We start from the raw sequence: 21,348 nt of genomic DNA on the forward strand, positions 1-21,348 counted from the left end.
CGACTTTCTTACATTCCAATAAATCATCAATATTGACATATTTCCTCGTCAAACCTGCATCCAACGATCATTCATATAACACTAATGTGTGACTCATTCTTTTAGGTGGTCGATTCAAGAAGGAGGTGTTCATTGACGGTCTCAGCCACTTGTTGCTGATTCGTGACGAAGGAAGTGCTTCACCTGATGTTCAGGTTTGTATCGTGTATTTTCTCTTGAAATTATTAGAATGCAAATGCCTTCCTCACTGTCTTCAAGATGCTATTGCTTTTATGAAATAGAGAATAATGTCTAGTGTTTTGATGTAACGAGATCTCACACTTTAGTTTTGAGCCTAGATTAACTACTGCTGTCGTAGAAATGTCAAGTGCGAATCTTTGTTTCAACTTATGTTGTCGTGCTTTCATTATTCTCGCTTCTGTTCCGTGTAAAATGAGACGCGTGAACTATGATCATATGGTGACACAATGCCCTCTGTCTGCCACTGAACTTCTGCCGATTTGGATACTGCCTCTCGACTTTAGCCACCAAGCGTCATTCTGTTATTGGTTCTTAAACTTGCTTCAGTGCGCAATAAAGCCGGGCTAGGGATCTAATCTAGAATAATTGTTTCGTAATTCTACGCCTTATAAATGCAGTTTGTTTCATCCATTCATTTGAGCTTTACAGTTCTCCTTGTGGGCCGACGCAGTGATCTTCGTATACAGCGTGGACAACCAAGAAAGCTTTGAAAGAGTCCGACATTTTTACAGCCACATGAATAAGTTTCGGAACGTAGCCGAAATGCCGGTGCTGCTTGTCGGTACCAAGGTGGGCTTTTATAATTTTTAGATTTTCGAGTCTGTTTAGCTAGAGTTACTTCCGCTTATGAGGGTTGCTACGCAGTAAATTAGAGGTTCTGCTGCGACTGCTTCGGAAATTGAATTCGGAAAAGTTAGATCCGCAATGGGGTTTTTCAAACTCTATTGCGAATCCAACTTTTCCGAATTTCCCCGCGAGTCATTGCATAGTCTTTACACTTGTTCATAGCCCTTAAACGATTCTGAATTGAACTCGAACGCCTCGGCGCATCTCAATGAGCATTGATCAACATTTTATTCTTTACTCTTAGTTCCGACTTATTTGTTTTCGTGTAATTATTTTTATAATTTCATGTTGCCTTAGGTACTTTAGTTTTTCCTTTCACTTCAAAACACCACTAATTGGTAAATTATCCTAGGACACGCTTTCGGAGAAGAATCCACGAGTGATAAGCGAAGAGGAAGGAAAGCAAATGGCAAACCATTTGAAACGTTGCGCTTACTATGAGACCTGTGCAACTTATGGGCTAAATGTGGAGCGGGTTTTCAAAGACGGTGAGTTGATTCCAAAGAAAGAGATGATCTGTAACTACTCGGCGAAAAAAGATTCATTTTCCTTCTTTATTGCTCTGATGTGTGTGTGCATGCAACTCTATGATATTTACGATTATTGGTCTGGATTATTAACACAGTTTACCCTTTATCCCAACAAATTGTCTTTCTCTAAACACATTGACATATACACACACAATATTATAACTTATATGAAGGACTTTATAATTAACAAGGCCTCGAATGAAAAGAGATCTTCCATCCCCAATTTACGTTGAAAAACAGCGCATAGCTTTGTCGCAAAACAAGATACTGTTCTCTTTCGGAAATATGGTATTTTAGTTCTTCAGAAATAGCTAGGTATAGTATTGATGTGTACGACTACAGACGACTACTTGTTAGGGTGGGAAATTAACTTTGTTAACCGTTGTGCGTGTGTGGTTATAGCGGTCAAGGGTCAGTTCATAACAGAAGGGAGATTTTTGCATTTAGCGAGTTCAAATGAGTTCAATGATGATATTCTTCGTGGAACAATAACCACTTTTCACATTAGCCGCCGAAAATGTAATTTCGACGCCATTACTCTGCGATAAAACATATTTGCTACTGGAAATAATTGTAAATTTATTGTGGAACAGTGGGGAGGGTTTCGTCGGCATTCTGCTCGTTCCTTTGTGTCGAGGACTTCTCTTCAGCGGTCTCTGCGCAAGACATCTTTTTCAGCTTGTTTATTAGATCTTGAAGCACAGGTGACTTTGGTTTTATTTGAACCTTCGCTCCAAACGAGCCGTGGATTTTTGGCAAACCGGGTGGTTTTCTGGGAGATACACTTGGGATTATTCTTGGTAGAGGACACAAGGCGACGATTTTTGGATTTCTCAAAGCTATTGCGGTTTCTTCTTTTTTCTTCGATTCTTTTTTAGAGTTCTCCTTTTTCATAGTTGTTGGACGAAAAATATCTGAATCAAACGGAAACAGGGCCACAAATGAGTGTGATGACAGCGTCGATGATACTCGGGACAGTGTTGGGCTGCTCATCGGTTCAGGTCCAGATGATGATCCCGAAATGGTGTCAGTGAAATGTGGGACACTCGCAGTGATTTTCTTCTCAATACCAACACCGACACTCTCCACACCTTCCAGATGAGGCTTCCTAAATTTGGCACGATCAAGTGATCTCGATCTGCTTCGTGGTTTTGGCCGCGGTTGTGGTACGAAAACCACAGTTTCCTCCTCCGAATTAGCGGCGGGTTGAGATGTCGGTAGCAAGGGGCCAAACACTGGCAAATCGTCCTTCTGTGCTTGCGCGCGTGTTAGCGAGGTCCACTGAGGGAATCTCGGGTAGGCTACACGGTTGCGAGTGGGTGAACGTGATCTGCGCCTGTTGCCGAAGAAACCCTGATCCATATTAGTGGATGTGTTAGTAAAATTTACTTTAATTTAAAATAAAATGTGGTTGTGGACGAAACAGATCGAGATCACTTGATCGTGCCAAATTTAGGAAGTCTCATCTGGAAGGTGTGGAGAGTGTCGGTGTTGGTATTGAGAAGAAAATCACTGCGAGTGTCCCACATTTCACTGACACCATTTCGGGATCATCATCTGGACCTGAACCGATGAGCAGCCCAACACTGTCCCGAGTATCATCGACGCTGTCATCAGACTCACTTGTGGCCCTGTTTCCGTTTGATTCAGATATTTTTCGTCCAACAACTATGAAAAAGGAGAACTCTAAAAAAGAATCGAAGAAAAAAGAAGAAACCGCAATAACTTTGAGAAATCCAAACTTCGTCGCCTTGTGTCCTCCACCAAGAATAATCCCAAGTGTATCTCCCAGAAAACCACCCGGTTTGCCAAAAATCCACGGCTCGTTTGGAGCGAAGGTTCAAATAAAACCAAAGTCACCTGTGGTTCAAGATCTAATAAACAAGCTGAAAAAGATGTCTTGCGCTGGGGAGAAGTCCTCGACACAAAGGAACGAGCAGAATGCCGATGAAACCCTACCCACTGTTCCACAACACATTCCAACATCACCCACAAAGGATACAGCGCCGATACCTCATCCACCTAAAATGAAACAAAAAATGCGTGTAAATTTATTGTAAAGTAGGCTGCTTGTGTTACTCTATAACGACACTCACAGTAAGTTCCATGCAGTATAATTTTGCTTTTGAATTGCACAGACACATCGTTTATATTTGGGCAAAATTAGGCGTTTCTGTCTGACCAGAAAGCTATTAGAAATGTTAAATTAAACGTTCTACAGCGCAAATCTTCCTCGGCAGAATGCCCTTCTATTCGCCCTCTTAGATTTCTTTAGTTTCAAGTTATATGTTCATTTTACCCTGCCAAGATCTGTTTCAATCGTGCACTTTTTCCGATTATAATCACTGTCCATATTTAAAATCACCTTCAGGTTGTGCGTAGGTGCTGTAAATTTATTTCATTCATTTTGCTTATTATTTTATTTTATTCTGCTTTTTTTTTTGCAAATTGTATGTGTTGTATTTGACTATTAATAGCTACTTGAGCAATTATATTAGAGAGAATGAGAGAGGTGTAGGGTGGGGCCTTTTTTGGAAGGATCGTGCCCCAAATACACACTTGACCCTGTTTCACTGTGAAGCGACCCAGTGGTCTCTGGGATTTTGAAAAACTCGTATATTTTCAGTTTCATTCCAGTTTTTTTGAAATGACTTTTTGGTTTTCTCAGTTTTTAAGAAAATCTTAACAATGTGTCGGTTTATTGAGCATTGACACGTGGGCTGCTTCTTTGCAAAAATTGGGAACAGATTGGGGTTGCAGCAACTGTTCTTCATGAAAAAAAGAGAAAGGTGCGCGATCAATCTCTTTGGTACGTGTTCCTGCGTGCTAATTCATAATTCATTCATTTCGTTTGTGGTTTATGCAGCGTATACAATGCAGTGTGCAGAAGCCGCCAATGTAGCAAGTCAATGATCTTACCCTCACAGAGAAGTCTGGTACTAGCCTATCTATTAGGGAGAGATGGAAGCCTTGGTTGGTTCTAGTGCAGTTTCGAACCTTCAACAATACAGTTGCAGGAGAAACCATTCTCACCACTCCGCTACACCAGCCCCATTTTTATAATAAGAAGCACTGTGTTATTTCGGCTAAAGTCGTTGTGAATTCTATCAAAACATTTTTAATAAGAACAACATGTGCTCCTCAAAATGCGCATGAATGTGATAATGTTGCCTGCATCATTTCCTATGCGTCCCTCGATACTCTGAACTTTTGAATTTTTTGATCGAATAGTGAGTAGAGAATTTTAACCGCTATCAGATTTGGTTCATAGAACGTGACAGTTTCAACCTGAACTGTCAGAGTATGGAGCATAGAAAAAAGTGGTTAGAATGCTTCACCTTCTGAATTTTTGAATTTTTTGTTCGAATAGTGGAGGAAAACGGTATGAGTTGTATGGAGGGATGTGAACACTGACTTGATACATCGCCTGGCCTCTACAAGTCCTCATATCGGCATACGTGTTCATAAACCATACGATTCTGAGTGGGTAACGAGCCTTCCAGAGGATTGATTACCGCCAAAATACTGTACCCTTCATCGAGGCAGGGGAATATAGAAACTCGTGGGAGCTGCTCAAGTGCATGGAACGAGACGAAGATTTGCTGAAGAGGCATTTCTGCCTGCTGATCAATAATATCAACATGGCGTTGCACTTCCTCTCCAGCAAATTTCAGATGTGTTTTTTCAACGAATTTCTCACGTTCATGGAAAGAGACGAGTTCCCAGTCCTAGAGATTTTCGTGCAGGGTCTCAGCTGCTGGATCGTTTGAACCAAACTATGTGTCAGTGAAGAGAACCATTTGTACATAAACACATATAGAAAAGATTACATGCTTCTCTTCGCTTAGAAGCGTTGGTTCTTATTAGCTATACTGGTATTGGGATAGGATAACTATAGGAAAATGTGAATCCTGTCACTTGAGATTTATCCATTGACCGATCGGGGATATGGTGGCCATTTCATCGCAAAATATCATTCGTTTATTCTAGTTGTTTTAAAGCCTTAACCAATGGGGGTTGTGATAGTGCCGATTACAAGTGTCATAATCCCTTTTAGGAAACGAACATTGAAAGTTTTTGCTTAACAGAGTCTAACCACTTAGTTCTATTCCTCCTGATTTTCATTAACTTTCGCCTCAGTTAATAATCCTCTCTGGTTTTGTGTTTATTGATATAGTTTATTGATCCTTTCTTCACCTATTTCCGAATCTAAAAAAGCCATATCATAAGAGACTTGTGCATACTCTGGTATTGAATCTGGTAGTCGTTTTCGAGAAAGTATCGACTTAACTTATTCTCTGACAGTAGTTCCCTACAGTTAAAAAAAAACATTCGATATCTGTGTTTGATGCATTTCATGTGTACTGCACTGATAAGCCCTTTCAATCAGCGCTTCGTTCCCCTTTCCCTCATCTATTCTATTCTCTGCTTATGCAAATATGTAGCCGCCGAGATACATGTGACACCTGGAATTCAGGTCCTTATGAGCTTCCTTTTGCTTCGCTGCAATGGTCGCAACGATTCACCTCACTTGGTGTCCGTTTATTTCGCATTTAGCTTGTTTAAGCGCGTGCGAACGTCGTCGTCTTCCAAGAAAAATTCCAGTTTTGTATTCCATCCGCTTAGATTTCAAAGCGATGAACACTATCTCTCCAAAATTAGATAGTTAATTAATTTAATTAATTTCAGTTACTTAATTTTCAGCCCTGTTCGTTTGTAAGAAACCTTATGCTATAAGGTACTAATCTCGACGGTGTCAGAACCCTTTTTCATTGATGTGCTTGAGCATTGCCTGTTGTCAGAGCCATGTAGTTGACCGTTCTTTTCTACAAGACCGATTATAGTAGTTGTTACTGCTTCTGTTTCCTTTGTTAAAGATATCACCCCACGAATCTGAGGTGGTGCAGATTTCAGGTGGAGTATTCGTGGACGGGATGGGAGACTACGGAGTGGGAGGTGATTCCGTCCATTTCTTGCTAATTGCCGTAAAAAACGGCGAGACCCAGACCGGCGCGCTCCAATCGAACTTCTTGTACAAAATGGTGCGCCAAAACGAATGGAGCCGTATCTTCCGAGCCGTTTTTTACGGCAATTAGGAAGAAATGGACGAAATCCCCCCTCTCTGTAGTCTCCCATCCTGTATACGAATACTCCAGCTGAAATCTGCACCACCTCAGATTCGTGGGGTGATGCCTTTAACTATATTTCTCTGCTTCTTGATGAACACCACGGATTATATCTTTGGTATGTAGGGTCGAAAAATGCGCGGCTTCGATACACAATGATACTTTATAGTTATGATGAGTAGTTGTCTACTGCAACTATTCAGTGCGTCTTAATTCAGCTGTCATGCGATCGCTCTTTTCCATCGATTTGTTTCCTTTTGGTCAGCGAGAGTTATATTTTTATCTGTTGAGGAATGAATAATGCTGCGCGACATTCCATGGCAAATCCCCTGTTGCACTCCTATCCTATCATGTATCAAAGCTCTGCGATTTTTCTTCAATCAACATGGGGGTATATTGACACCGATCTATTATATTAGAACATTTCTTAGAAAACGAATATATAGTTATAACAGATAGAATAGCTGTTCCTGTCGCCAATCAAAACAAGAATTAGCGCCATCCCTCGCTGATAACGAGGGTTGTGTGTTTCTAATATTCTTTGACGGTCACCTTTCATGAAGGTATCTTGCTAGAGCGTTTCGCAGTTACTTGCGACAGGTTGCTTTAGTGCCAAGGTTTTCTTTTCGAATCCCTATATCTGTTATTTAGCGAGCGTAGCGCAATCGTAAGAGGGCTCCGCTGCAGCTGCATCGTTAGAGTCGATCCTAGGCTTACTAAGCCACGTTTCTTTTCTTGGTCGATAACTTATCACCAGATTTATATTGTAAGACAAAAATGCTGATTGGCACACTGAGGTATGGATCGTATACGCGTTTACTATCCTCTACTTTTTTGAATTGGACTTGAATGAGTTAGCAGATCCTAAGGGGATTTATCAACCCCAAGCAATTTATTCTTTGTATTTACTGTTGGCTGCTTGGACAATTTGCGAAGTTCTTGCTCGCTCAACAAAAGAAGTAGGGTCTTTTCTTGACTTGATACAGTGTCTAAAAATTGGAAAAAAAAAGTCACTTCGATGAAAATCAGAATTTTTTCTTACTACCTTAACATATAACAAACATACCATGTGAACACCTTCGCACATTTGCCGCTTTGAGGGTCGGCTTCCATTCGCTCTGGGAGGAACTTGCTTTATTGCTAGAGAACGGTAATCTTATATGAAGATGTTGTGCATAATGAAAGCTAAACTGTACATAAGATTGGAGAACGTTCAACCGATTTGTTGTTTGTTATGACCACACTTTTTGCTTACAGTGCTATCCATCCCCATTATTCTTATTCTACTTTTATGTTTCACAAACCGAATTTTCACCGAAAGCAGAGTGTTTGTGTACTACAAATTGTCGATATTTTCTCACTTTCAACTTTTTTTTTGACATCGGACGTGTTCACACACAACGGTAACAGTTCTCAAGAGCAAACAATCTTTCATGCAATCCACTTTCTTTTCCGCCTATCATATCGATTCCTTAAAAATTTTATATTCTCATCTTTCCTTCTCCTTCGCTGAGAAATATGCGACTTTCTTGTTTGTTTACCTAGCGCTGCTTTGAAGAGGTGATTTGACAGTTTCACTTGCAGCTTGTTGTAAGATTCTCCAACAACGAACTCGGGCATCCTTTAGTGGTAGCACACGTACACCCACGCCAACTACCCCTGCCACTCAGGACAAGCGAGACTACCAGGTTTTCAATCAATGTGTTCTACGCACCGCTGATTTTCTTCGTTCAGTATTCCACTCAAACCAGCATTGTCAGTTTTTTTTTCCAGGAGTCTCGGTTCATGCAGAACGTGCTGTATGGAGCAGTTTCGGCGCAGAAGACCCCCTATCACCAACGCTCGATGTCATCTGCTCCTCTGGCCGAACAGTTTGTAGGAGGATCGCGGAAAACTCACGTACAACAACGTGACACTTCTGGAATAGTGGGCGGTTAGTTCACGACCATCACTCTATGATGTAGGATGTAACACATCAAATATTGTATAGTTTTTTAGTAGCCTTTGCGCGCTTTGCAAAAAGACTGTTCAAAAAAGGTTTTACTTCATCAATAACTCTACTATTGCTGGCGCACTGAGTGAAACGTTGAGAGGTTCTCTTTTTAGGTTTTCAATCTATCCGCTTTCTTTTTCGTGACATATTCCCATTTTCTCTATTTCTATGCTAAATTTCTAAGAATGGATGCTAATGAACAGCAATCTAGCATAGTCACATGTCAACTTAAGCTTGATTGATTTCTTATACTGACTAAAAGACGAGTCTTCCAGATAGATCCCTACTCTTCAGATTGCAAATATAAGACGCAATGTAAGACGCAGAGCCAAAAGTACGAAAAAAAAAACCGCTTATGAGGATGCTTGAGCAAATGCTGGAGGGTATTTGTGATCAGCATTCCCTGTGTGCATCTGGCCATCACGTATCTCTGAAATAAATTCCTACTGTAGAAAGCTGGTGTAAAGCAGGATATTCTTTTGCGAGTGTTGTTGCGAGTACGCTACGTCACACTTTCGTCCATTTCACTTTCACGCCGGAGCGCAAAAACAAAAGTTTTTTTTTTCACCTTTCCAACTCCAAGTTTTTCTCCAATTTTTTTTCCCAAAATTCTTTGTCTTTGTGCAATCTCCATTACTGCGTTGACTTTGATATTTCATCTCAAATCTCTAGGTCTTTTTAAAGAAGGTGGGAGTTTTGACTAGAATAAAAGGAAACTCCTAAAGCACTGCTCATTGCCTGCTTCTTTTGTATTGTTTTGTTTCAACGTAGTTACAAACACCTTCGCAATATCTGATTATCAGTATCTGTAGCGGATTTTCTCAACTTCGTTTGCCTATATTTCTTCCAGTTGAGAAACAAAAAGCGATCTCCATTCCTTCCATTGCCATTCCTGATTTTGATCTTTCATCTCAAATCTCCGATCTTTTTAAACAAGATGGTAGTTCTGACAATGAATTAGACAGAGTAATCTTCTCCTACTTTTAGCATCGCCTCTATTTTTCGTCTTATTCGACAAACTTCAGGACTTTTACCCTCAATATCCCTATAAATCGTTTGCGAAATTCAAAAAAGAAAAGTTCGTTGTAAACGTCGAACCCAACCGATATACTCAGCTCCCTCTATTCTCACTCCGAATTCTGTCAAAAATTCTAGCTGAAAGTTTTTGTATACATATTCAACTGGTGTTGCAGGACTTCTCTTCTAGTCTCGCAGACCTATAAATTCTATAGATCGAAATCCGGTTTGGTTGATTGTAGTTTTTGATCAAGGGCAGTGTTCAAATAAGCTGCCGTCTATTTCAAGTTATTTTAGTTTTTTGTGCACAACTACAATTTTATATGTTTTTCTATTCACTGAGATATCAGGTCGTACAATTGTCACGTCAACGTCAGTGCATCGTCTGCTCTTAGTCTAGCTTGTCTGCTAATTCTAGTCCACTGAAGTTCTCAGTTTTCTATCAAGTCATTTTCAAGTGGATGGAGATAAGACACTTAGCCTGATTTCAATTTTTTTTTTCTTGAGATGGGATTGGAAGATTTATCCCGTTTCAAACAAAAAGGAAAATCAGTGGAGGAGAGCGATCCTAACTGTTTGTGCATTTTTGAATTCACTAGGTTTCTTTGAGGAAACGTACATTTTTTCTTTGACTTCCTTTTTTAATATCTCTTGGATTATCTAGTTCTGTAGGTTTTTCAGCTCAACGTTGTGGTGACCGTGCTATGTCTGCATTTGTCGTGCCACCTGGAATGCCTATGCAAGCCCAATTTGGGAGTCGTGCAAGTCAGCTGGACTATCGAGGTGTCTCACCTTCAAACAGTCAAAAAAGTATGAGCAATGGTCAGTTGATGTATAAGTTGTTTTCATATATATTCGTTTATACTTTCATATATATATATATATATATATATATATATATATATATATATATATATATATATATATATATATATATAAAATATATATATATATATATATATATATATATATATATATCAGAGGTTCGATCGGAGGTTCGAATCCGATGTAGTGCTCACCAAGCCTTTCACCTCAAACGATTCTGAATTGAAGTGAACGTGGGGTCGCATCCCAAGCGGACTGATTAACCCCAGCAACTTTATCCTTTTCTCCTTTATATATTTATTTATTTATTTACTCATTATTTATTTCTTTATTTCATGTATATTTTTATTTATTTGTTTATAGACCGGATTTTTTCTTTGGTTTCTGAGCCGTTGTTACTCAAACACTTTTGGGTGGTGATAGGCTGGTAATCTCTCATTTGCTCGACTCAATGTATTCTTACTTTTCTGTGGACCTCAAGCAGCACCAACGCAAAAATTACGGAACGAATAAGGCATTATGCGGCGAAGTTAATGGGTGACCCAGTTTAGTGGCGACAACCTCTTCATGAAGTTGAGTGCCGCGGCCTAACTATCAAGAAATCTTGTGGTCTGGAAGCAAGGGTCCTCTCCACTTCTACGCGCTCATTCATGACATTCGATTAACGTCGTACAGGCGATTGTTGTAGTGGGGAAGGTGTTGGAAAACCAGAACATCGCCGCCGCGGACACGACCACCACCTCGGTCGTCACCGCTGTCCCACACTTGCCCCTTCGCGACCCTCTATCCTCTCAATCTCGCCAGGCTGTTCCGTTGTTGTAGGTTTTTATGTGTAAACAACCTTCTATCAAATTAATTGGTTTTTCTGAATGAGTAGAGTCTTTTACCGACATCCACAAGGCGCATCAATGACTACGCTTACTTCGAAAGTATCAGCTGTTTTTCAGCTACAGCTTCATTTTTTATGCCATCAAATGGTCATACAATTAGTTTAAAAGCACAGACTTTCTGTTTTATTAGCTTTAGTTGATGCCTCTAATCTTGACAGGCAAATATTCCATTCAAGCAGGCCAAGTTCATTCACTAATAATTCATTACATTAAGAAGAACTACAATTAAGCAGAGCCCAGTCTCCTTTCTCTTGTAGAAAGTGTGATTCCTTCTCTTATTTGAGCACTAATAATTCACATAGTAATTTTCAGCTCAACTGCAAACTTCCCCAACTGTGATGTGTAGTGATCATGATTCATTTCTGTTCTAGGCGTTCATACGCGTTCATCGGCTGCTCTGCTTGATCCTGGAAGTGACTTGGGTGCACTAGGCTGTGGTCTGGATGCACATTCCCTTGCAAGTGCCTCTACCTCCCACCTACCTACTCCATCATCCACACCAACAACTCAACGAAAAAATAGGAGGATATCTAACATTTTCGTGAGCTGTTTTCTTTGAATCGAAAAATATGTGCGGCCAAACTGACTTTCCGAATTACAGCAGCGCCCAAAGGATGTTGAAGAAAAAACCAAGACCCAGAATGTAAATCTCGGTGGTGGGCGAGAAATTCCAATTAAGGAAGGTACAATGCACAAACGAAGTACGAAGGGTGCTCTGAATCGGTACGTCGTCAGTATTCTAAATGACTGAAGCAAACCAAACAGGATTTATTCATTCGTTTCAAGCTGGAAGGATGGAGTAGAATGTGCAAGAGCTCGCATCTTCCCGTAGGAACTTTCCATCACGGGCAGCTCCCTTGCTATAAGGCACATTGTTCATTCTGAAACATTCATTCTGAAATGCTGTCAAAGTTATGTTCTTTCAAACAGTTATTGGTATTGTTATTACTTCCTATTACTGCGACTCTCTACTTTCAAAAATGTCTAATCTCAATCAGAGTGGGTCAACGTTTTTTAATACTTGAAATACTCACCGTTTTGTACTGAACTTCTCTACTAGATTGTTCCTAGATTGTATCAAAGCAACGACCAACTAGTGGCAGTGGTATTATGGATGCCCTTTAAGATTTCAGTAATTTTAGTGCTTGATACAGGCGCGCCCCTCTTAAGAGGTTAAATATAATGAGCAGTAGCTTTTTTCAGTGGTAGGATGTACTAGATGAGGCTTCGGCTTCATATGTTTGAGCAGTGTATGACGTTAGTTGTGATAGTTCTAAAATTGGTGTTGGTTCAGTTGTTCAGTATTATTATGCTTATGTTCATTTAAGAGAATGGAAGAAAAAGTATGTTTGTTTGTATGGAGATGGTAGGCTGACATACCATCATACTCAAAAAGACTATCGTGATAAGCCGAATCATGGGAAAGAGGTAAACAGTCACCTCTTCTCTCCTACACTGCTTCAATTTCTCCTTCTTTAGGTGTTTCTTGGTCTGGCTACGGTTCGAATAGCAGGCCGACAGCGTCCTCGCAACACCCAACGCGGGGTGGCAATCAATCAGTTTGAGGAGAATAATGTGACGAATTCAGTAAGCTCAGCCGCTTTGCGACCGTACGAACCGAGGAGGAGCGACGCAGGTTCGTTGCTATTCCATCCCTTATGTTAACTTGAGACAATGATGGGAATTTCAAAACTTTTTTGTGGTCTTTATTTTCCCTCCATGAAGTGCCACATATCGACACGTTCCAAAGGAGTTGCACCGAAACTTGACCGTCATCTGATCCAAATGCTAACAACAAGACATGAGTTAATTTCTTGGAGTACTTCACTCATAGCCTTTAGCGACTCTAAATCTCTTGAAACGGCCTAAAAAGCATCAGAGAATTGCTGCAGGTGATCGCCAAGTTTTTGTGAAGATGCTTGAGGAGCTATCTGAGGAACCTTTTCTGCAGTGAATATATGTACATCAGAGGAATTCTCCAAGGTTTTCAGTACAGAGAGTATTCAAAAGTTTTACACGTTATCTGTCGGAATGCAAGGTTCCTAAACAGTGGAAGATCAGCAAGATCGTGTTGTTGTATAAAAAGGGAGATCCACATGACATCGGCAACTATCGTCCAATCTGCCTACTGTCCGTCATCTACAAGCTCTTTACAAGAGTAATCCTTCATAGGATTGAAAAAGTCTTGGATGAAGGACAGCCATGCGAGTAAGCAGGGTTTCGAAAAGGATTCAGCACGACTGACCACATTCACACTGTTTCGAAACTCATCGAGCCGCTCTGTCTCACCTTCATCGACTTAAAGAAGGCCTTCGACCAAGTTGAGACGGAAGCGGTCGTGGAAGCCTTGGACAACCACGGCGTCCCTACTCAGTACATAAAGGTACTTCGAGAGTTGTACAGTAACTTCACGACCGGAATTTCGCCATTCTACAAGAACATCATCATTGACGTGAAGAGGGGAGTCAGACAGGGTGATACAATTCCACCCAAAATATTCACAGCCACCCTCGAGAACGCAATGCGAAAGTTGGAATGGGACGACATGGGAGTGAAGGTTGATGGTCGGCAGCTACACCATTTGCGCTTTGCTGATGACATCGTACTGATAACACCTAGCATCAGCCAAGCGGAACGAATGCTGACCGAATTCGACGAAATATGTGGATGCATCGGTCTTCAGCTGAATCTACAAAAGACGATGTTCATGCGGAACGGATGGGTCTCGGATGCCCCATTCACGCTCAACGGAACGAACATATCCGAATGCACCAGCTACGTTTATCTGGGTCGGGAACTAAACATGATGAACGACCTGACCCCCGAGCTGGGCAGGAGGAGACGAGTGGCTTGGGGAGGCTTGGGGAGCGAGAGCATCGAGGATGTAGTGAAGAAGACCAGGAACACCCGGCTCCGAGCTCACCTCTTCAACACCACCGTACTTCCTGCTTTGACCTATGCTTCGGAAACCTGGGCATTTCGCAAGCAGGAAGAAAACGCGGTGAGTGTCATTGAACGCGCAATTGAGAGAGTGATGCTAGGAGTATCCCGTTTCACGCAAGTGAGGGACGGGATTCGAAGTTCTCTCCTACGTCGGCGATCGAAGATTAGGGACGCCGCCGCGTTTGCCAAGGAAAGTAAAATAAGGTGGGCTGGACACGTGATGCGCTTTAATGACAACCGTTGGACCAGAGCCGTGAGCGACTGGGTTCCCCGCGATATTAAGCGCACTACAGGAAGACCGCCGACCCGATGGCCAGATTTCTTCACAAAGTCCTTCAAAGAAAAATATGATGCTTATCGTGTCCCACGCGAAAGGAGGAACCACTGGGCTACTCTGGCACGCGATCGGGACAAATGGAAGAATTACTGGCGCCCGCTCGACCAGTTCGAAGATCAACGGGAGTCAAGGTGATATTATACATATATATATATATATATATATATATATATATATATATATATATATATATATATATATATATATATATATATATATATATATATATATATATATATATACGCAACATGGACGAGGAAAATAATATTGCACACGGATGACTATATTAAACGCTGAGTCGTTACTACACCTACTCCTCTACTGTCTTCTACTAAGCTGGTATTTTCTCGCGTGAGTTGCTAGTGTTTAGTTTTATTCCTTTTTTCAGGAGGTGGATCTGGCGATGGTACTTCTGGAGGAGGAAGCGATGACGCTAAGGAATCATCTCCTGCTGTTCAACTTACTCCACAAACTGTCGTTGGACAAAAGAAGAGAAGGGGAGGAAATAGAAGACTTGGATCGGCTGGAAAAGCAACAGATGAGGACGATGAGTGTTTTGAAGTCAGTACTTTTCAAATTAAAAAAAAAAACATTGTTCCAAACTAATGTTTATTCTCACCTCTTTACTGGTTCTGTCACGTCCAAATTGTGCATGCCAGTGGTTTTGGTCAGATCTTTTTTGCGTCACTGTATACACTTGCAAAAATTTGCCGTTCTTCGTTTAAAAGAGTGCCAATTGATGCGCCCATCTCAGATTATCACTTCGGACCAAAAACGGTGGGAATTTTGTGTAGCAGCGGAGGAACGAGACGCCTGGGTCGCTGCAATTGAGGAACAGATAGAAAAGGCGTTACAAAATCAAATGAGTAAACCCAGCACCAGAGCAAGAGGAGATAGGGAGGAGGTGACTTCTCCGCCTATTTCTCGAATTTTCAGTGTTCTAATTTGATTGTGGTCGTTTAAAGACTTCGTTTGTAGGTCCTTGCTTTGCGTCAACTGCCCGGCAACGATAGGTGTGCCGATTGCGGTCAGATGTCACCAGACTGGGCTAGCTTGAATCTTGGGATCCTGATATGCATAGAGTGTTCTGGCACGCATCGTAATCTCGGGTCACACATCTCAAGGTTCGTAGCACTAATTTTTCGCCGCTCAGTTTTTCTTTTCTTCCTTCGTTTTCTTTGAAAAGTCCAACATATTTTAGCTCTGCTTATGGAGTATGAAATAAACTGTGCCTTCAGAGTTCGATCGCTTGATCTTGATGCCTGGCCAGTCGAGTTCTTAGCAGTAATGCAAGCTATTGGAAACGATGCTGCGAACCGATTGTGGGAACATCACGCCCCCTCAGATCGCCGACCTCAGCCGGATAGTGCGCTGTCAGTTCTACACTTTTCCACTCGATTCATTTCTTCTCCTCATCGTTTTATGTTCTGAATTAGAGGACACATGTTTCTATCTTCTAAATCAGGAAACGCACACATAAACTCACACCTTCTTAAGAAGTAATCTCAGGAATAATGGAGACATATATTTGACGTCATCAATGCATAATTTACTATGTTTCGTTACGAAGATCATCGCCGTAGGAGTAACCATGATTTTCAGTGAATTCGTAGAACATGAGTAACAAAATCACAGAAGTACTTTTGTGTAGCTCTCACCGTAATGAGTTTGACAATACTTTATTCAATTTTGCCCCACATCCTCTGCCAGAAAGCTTGGAGATTTTATAACTCCTGAATGAAAACGTGGTCTCTGTGATTGCCTATGAGATGAAAGAGAGAGAGAGAGAGAGAGAGAGAGAGAGAGAGAGAGAGAGAGAGAGAGAGAGAGAGAGAGAGAGAGAGAGAGAGAGAGAGAGAGAGAGTAGAAATGTTCCCAGTTTTCAACCTATTCCATCCATGATTTCTCATTTGCAATAGCAAGTCGTTCTGGGTATTTTCCTGAATTCTCCTTTTTGTACAGCAATTATTTTACTGAATCTTTCAACGCTCTATTTCCGACACTAAATTCGGTTCATTTTCAGCGAAGTTAAAGAATCATGGATCCGTGATAAGTATGAGGCCAAAAGATTTCTACCGTCACTTCGGGTAGATGCTACTGTGGGTTCACAACTCATTGCAGCAGTAATTGCGCGCGATGTCGCAGAAGTTTCGCTGCTCTTAGCGAGAGCATCTCCAGAAGATGTGAATAGTACCGTCTCCGGAACCCGAGATCGTCGATCGCCACTACATCTAGCCTGTAGTATCGGTAGTCTCGCCATCCTACAGTTGTTGTTGTGGGTGAGTGGTGGCTTTCGTTGTCCACTGATGCACTTGAGTCTTTAAGTTCACGCTCAGGTATTCTACTGTTGCTGTTTATTTATCAAATTTGCAGAACAACGCTGACATACATGCACTGGACGAACAAGGACGATCCGGTCTCTGGTATGCTCGCAATAGCGGTTTCAAGGAGTGTGCAGATATGCTGCTAACCGCAGGACTTGACACCAATTATGGCATCCCAGCAGCAACAACCGAGTCTACCCACTCCCCTCCTCTCCTTGAGGTCACCTAAATATTTTTTTAAAACAATTTCTTGTTTTGCCTCTTTCATTGTGATAGTACGGGAGTAGAAAAGGAAGGATCTGTAACTGATTGTCCTCACATTTCAGGGTACGGTGATGGGGTCGCTGTCGAACCGTGATTATTCATGCATAGGGGACGAAGTTGTACTAAGGAGGGCGCCGCCACCAGTAGCCACTCCTGCAAAACGTTCTACGAATGCCTTCGATTTGCTACCAGCTAGCATAATTTAATCACTGTCTGCCTCCGAATTTTCGGTTTCTGAGTACCGGTGTTGTATACGTCAGTTTTCGGTCGAAGTGTGCCTCCACTTCTTTTCCATGTCGCTCCTTTCAGTGAATTTCTAGTCTGACGCCTTGAAGTGTTTTGCCGCGCACAAATCGTGAGACCCAACTGTCCAGTCTGTCATTCCTTGCGATCTCTCTAGTATTTTTGGATCAGAACAGTAGATGGTTTCTCGTCGTTCGAGCTATTGCCCATTGATGACGTGTTCATAATCTTCACACCTGTTGTTCCGCTTCTTTCAGCCACATTTTCCGTACTCATATTGTTTGCGAATAGTTATAATATGCCTTGTAATTGCCATGATCTATAATGGTTCATTTCACTCGATTGCGGACGACTTGTTTAAGCGCCGTTCTTTACAGTTTTCTTCGTCTTCCTCACTTCACTACTTTTCTACTACGAAATGTAAATATATAGGATGATTAAAACTCACGTGTAAACTATTGTGTTGAAGAATTATTTGCTATGTTAAGATGTTTACGAAGCTCGTTACGTAGTGTATTTAAATGTAGAATTAAAGTAATACACTGCAGTGTGTGGCAGTTATGTATGACGTACATTTTTCCTGCAGAGAGGATATTATGAGTCATTTTGCAAGTGACAAGAAAAATACATGGCTTTACATTCGTGACTAAGATAGGTGCCGTATAAATGTATGGTGTAAAAGTTACTACAAAATGGAATGTTGTGTATAATGGTTGTTGCTTCAAAAGATGCATAAAATAGAGACGGAGATTAGGTAGATAGATAGATATTAAGGATGAAGAACAACTAAGTTAGATTTGGGGTGAACAACAATGGCATGGTGATTTTTTTTCTGCATTACTTATGCGCAGAAATACTTATTAATCAGAGATCAGTGAAGGTATTGGAAGGACCTTGCTCTTTCAAATACCTTTGGTAATGTTGATGACAATATTCTACTCAAAAAGTTCTAGTGCATAAATAGGAGGTTACTTCCATGGTTCTAGCGCTACTTATCTGAAAAACGTCCATACATGTGTAACTACAGGAGAGGGTGTACAGTGCCGGCTCCTATTTTTGATTTATCCAGATAATCTGCCTTCTAAACTGAAAGTCCGTATATAAAGGTCCGGTTACATGCTCCCCATGTCGAAATCCATGCAGGTTATGTTTATACGAGTTATGCAGTCTTATCTGATGTAGACTTCCCACCATTCCTACTCCTTGTGATCGAATGATTACCTTCAACTTACTACTAACTCATTACCTTCAACTTCAACAGAAGTAAAGAGAATGATATAGGAGTTATTACTGATGAAAAACATTATTTTAATACTCATATTTCTTATATGGTTAACAAAGCATATGGAATTCCTTCCCAAATTTCTCGAAATATCCGTACTTTGGAAATCTTTCTACTTCTTTTAGTTCCTATCTACTGCCTACTCACCTTGAGTACTGTTCCCTTTCCCCATAATAGTACACTAAAATTGGAAAGTTGCGGAATACATTAACAAAAATCCTTCACCATAAAGCACCATGAGATTACTTAGTTAAAGGCATCACCCCACGAATCTGAGGTGGTACAGATTTCAGGTGGAGTATTCGTATACGGGGTCATAGCTTATGGAAAGGGGGTGGCTCCGTTGATCTCTCCCCGCATCGCTGCAGACAGCTGCCTCCAGAATGCTCTTCTGTGCGACGCCATCTATTGCAACGCGCCACAGTTGCCCCTCTCCCCCCGGCCTGCGATTCGCTGAAACATATTGTTGTTGGGCTACCTACATACTAGGCTACCATAGAGACTACATGTTGCCAGAACATTAGTAGATTCAACTATTCATGGTCGCAGTACAAGTGCAGTCAATGTAACTAACGAAGAGATTACTCATAGTCTTACGCTCGTTCAAGAACAAACTTACATACTTAGATACTTAGATGGCCCGTCTCCACTGGAGGTATGGGCCCCATTCGTTTTCTCCCTCGTTTCGTCACTCACGAAACTTGAGAACATCCAAGATGTTCTCAAGTTTCGTGAGTGACGTTGACGATATCCTTGAGCCGTATCCAGCTGAGCTCTCAGCTGGTCCATCTGTATAGCGAACACGTCACACCATCTCGTTGGCGCTCTCCCTCGAGGGCGTTTAGCATCTCTTGGGATCCACTCTAGCGTTCTTTTAGTCCATCTGTCGTCGATTCTTCTCATGGTGTGACCGGCCCATCTATGTTTTGTTTTCGATACATATTCCGCTGGATAGGGAAGACGGGACATTCCTCTTAAGTCGGAGCTACGAAGACCGGCAAGGTGTTGTGTGCGCCGGTTAAACTTCAGGAGACATCTCTCAAGGGCTCTGTGGGTAGTAAGTAGCTTCCTAGACGTGGCCGCGGTGGCTGCCCACGTCTCCGCTGCGTAACAGAGCGTTGGAAGAACTGTCGAGTCGAACAGATGGGCACGAAGATCTTGGTCCGTCAGTTGGTCCGTAGCTTCCCTGACGGCTACGAATGCTACCCATGCTGCTCTCATTCTTCTATTCAGTTCTTCCTTCAAGTCGTTTTCCATGTTCATAGAACGTATACTTATGGCGAAGTCTCCACGATTTGGGAGTCTTCAAGTTGTACTCCCCCGTCCTCACAGTAGGCGTTCTTCACGAACTGTGTCTTCTTCCTGTTTATTCGCAGTCCTATTCTCTTCCCTGCTTCGTTCAATTCGTTCAGCATCGTTTCTGCTTCACTGGTACTGCTCGATGTCGTCCACGAAACGAAGGTTCGAAACAAATCTTCCATCAACACGTATGCCCTTTCTTCCCAAGATAGTGATTTCATTATGCATTGCAATGCAGCCGTGAACAGCTTCGGCGATATAGTATCGCCTTGTCGTACCTCTTTTCCAACGGGTATTGTGAGAGGGCAGTGGAAAAGCTGTATCCTAGTTGTGCATCGATCGTAGCAATTGGCTAATGTCCTCACATACGACGCGTCCACACCTTGATCGACCAGCGCTGGCAGTACTGCATTCGTTTCTACGCTGTCAAAGGCTTTCTCATAGTCCACGAAGATTAGAACAAGGGGAAGGCGGTATTCCCGGCAAACCTCTATGACCCTCGACACCGTCTGGATGTGGTCCAAGCAGCTGAACCCCTGGCGGAGTCCAGCTTGTTCTTGAGGCTGGGCTTCATCCAGTGTCCTAGATATGCGAGTGAGGATGATCTTGGTGAATACTTTGTATAACACGCTCAGCAAGCATATCGGACGGTAGTTCCGAAGGTCCTCTCGGTCACCTTTCTTATAGATAAGAACGGTTCGCAAGGTCTTCCACTGGTGTGGGATCCTTTCTTTCTGAAGGTAGGATGTCATGTGCGCTGCTAAGATTACATGAAGCGGATGGCCACCAGCCCGAAGAAAGTCTGCTGATATAAAATCGGGTCCGGAGGCTGTGCCAGGTTTCATGCTTTTGATAGCGACTCGTACTTCCGAAGGGAGAATCCGTGGTGGAGCTTCACCAGTGGGGATGATCGGGCTTGACACAGGAGTTGATGAACGGAAAAGGTTCGAGTAGAACTTCTCCGTAATGATTTCCATCTCACGACGAGAAGACGTGCGAGTCCCGTCTTCGCTCAGCAAGGTTGCTAGCGGAATATTATACTCGCGGAGATCTCTGCGGCACTTCTTTAAACTCGTTGTTCTTTGTGCTGCTTGCAGAATCTTCTTCTGCCTATACTTCAAAAGATCCTCCCGCAACGCTTTTCTGCAGCTAGTGTTTGCTAGTAACCGCTCAATGTGCGAAACATTCGGATCAAGCCTCAAAGCCCTTCTTCTTTCTAACAATTCCTTGATGGTATTCGAAATTCGATCCAAGCTTGTCGTGCGCGGCTTCGAGGCACGCTCAGCACAGGCTCATAATCCTCTGAGCAGCATCTCGTAGTCCACGTTTGGGTCCTCCACGAAGTGCGAACTGAAGAGGATATACTTCAGATCTTCGAATCGGATGATGGGAATTTCCAACAACGCAT

The 21,348-nt window shown here is 42.0% G+C and overlaps 3 protein-coding genes across 5 annotated transcripts in view; 1 reads left to right on the forward strand and 2 right to left on the reverse strand.

The window, feature by feature from the left end:
• Positions 1-17,322, forward strand: part of RB195_010878 (uncharacterized protein) — a gene marked incomplete at both ends in the record, with an annotated part of 47,350 nt that extends 30,028 nt beyond the window's left edge. The window contains 18 exons of one of the 2 annotated variants that reach the window (XM_064192055.1): positions 106-194; positions 670-810; positions 1,220-1,355; positions 8,108-8,211; positions 8,297-8,456; positions 10,215-10,355; positions 11,620-11,789; positions 11,850-11,971; positions 12,577-12,676; positions 12,728-12,884; positions 13,465-14,385; positions 14,917-15,089; positions 15,283-15,432; positions 15,507-15,652; positions 15,767-15,901; positions 16,552-16,807; positions 16,902-17,072; positions 17,179-17,322. In XM_064192055.1, the coding sequence (XP_064049639.1) occupies positions 106-194; positions 670-810; positions 1,220-1,355; positions 8,108-8,211; positions 8,297-8,456; positions 10,215-10,355; positions 11,620-11,789; positions 11,850-11,971; positions 12,577-12,676; positions 12,728-12,884; positions 13,465-14,385; positions 14,917-15,089; positions 15,283-15,432; positions 15,507-15,652; positions 15,767-15,901; positions 16,552-16,807; positions 16,902-17,072; positions 17,179-17,322 (3,416 nt within the window). The remainder of the gene's footprint in view (positions 1-105; positions 195-669; positions 811-1,219; positions 1,356-8,107; positions 8,212-8,296; positions 8,457-10,214; positions 10,356-11,619; positions 11,790-11,849; positions 11,972-12,576; positions 12,677-12,727; positions 12,885-13,464; positions 14,386-14,916; positions 15,090-15,282; positions 15,433-15,506; positions 15,653-15,766; positions 15,902-16,551; positions 16,808-16,901; positions 17,073-17,178) is intronic. The other variant, XM_064192056.1, reaches the window with a different exon arrangement.
• Positions 17,323-19,256: 1,934 nt separating this feature from the next.
• On the reverse strand, positions 19,257-19,898 carry RB195_010879 (uncharacterized protein; the record flags this gene model as incomplete). Of its 2 annotated transcripts, none has more annotated exons than XM_064192058.1 (1): positions 19,257-19,898. In XM_064192058.1, the coding sequence occupies one exon, from the start codon at positions 19,896-19,898 to the stop codon at positions 19,257-19,259; it is 642 nt and encodes a 213-aa protein (XP_064049640.1). The 2 variants fall into 2 exon arrangements, with proteins under 2 accessions (XP_064049640.1, XP_064049641.1); XM_064192057.1 differs by having other exon boundaries at positions 19,257-19,862.
• Positions 19,899-19,915: 17 nt separating this feature from the next.
• Positions 19,916-20,917, reverse strand: RB195_010880 (uncharacterized protein; the record flags this gene model as incomplete). Its single annotated transcript, XM_064192059.1, has 1 exon — positions 19,916-20,917. One exon carries the CDS (start codon positions 20,915-20,917, stop codon positions 19,916-19,918), a length of 1,002 nt encoding a protein of 333 aa, XP_064049642.1.
• Between the last annotated feature and the right edge of the window lie 431 nt (positions 20,918-21,348).

This window comes from Necator americanus, chromosome III, assembly GCF_031761385.1.
Source record: "Necator americanus strain Aroian chromosome III, whole genome shotgun sequence".
Classification (NCBI taxonomy): Eukaryota; Metazoa; Nematoda; class Chromadorea; order Rhabditida; family Ancylostomatidae; genus Necator; species Necator americanus.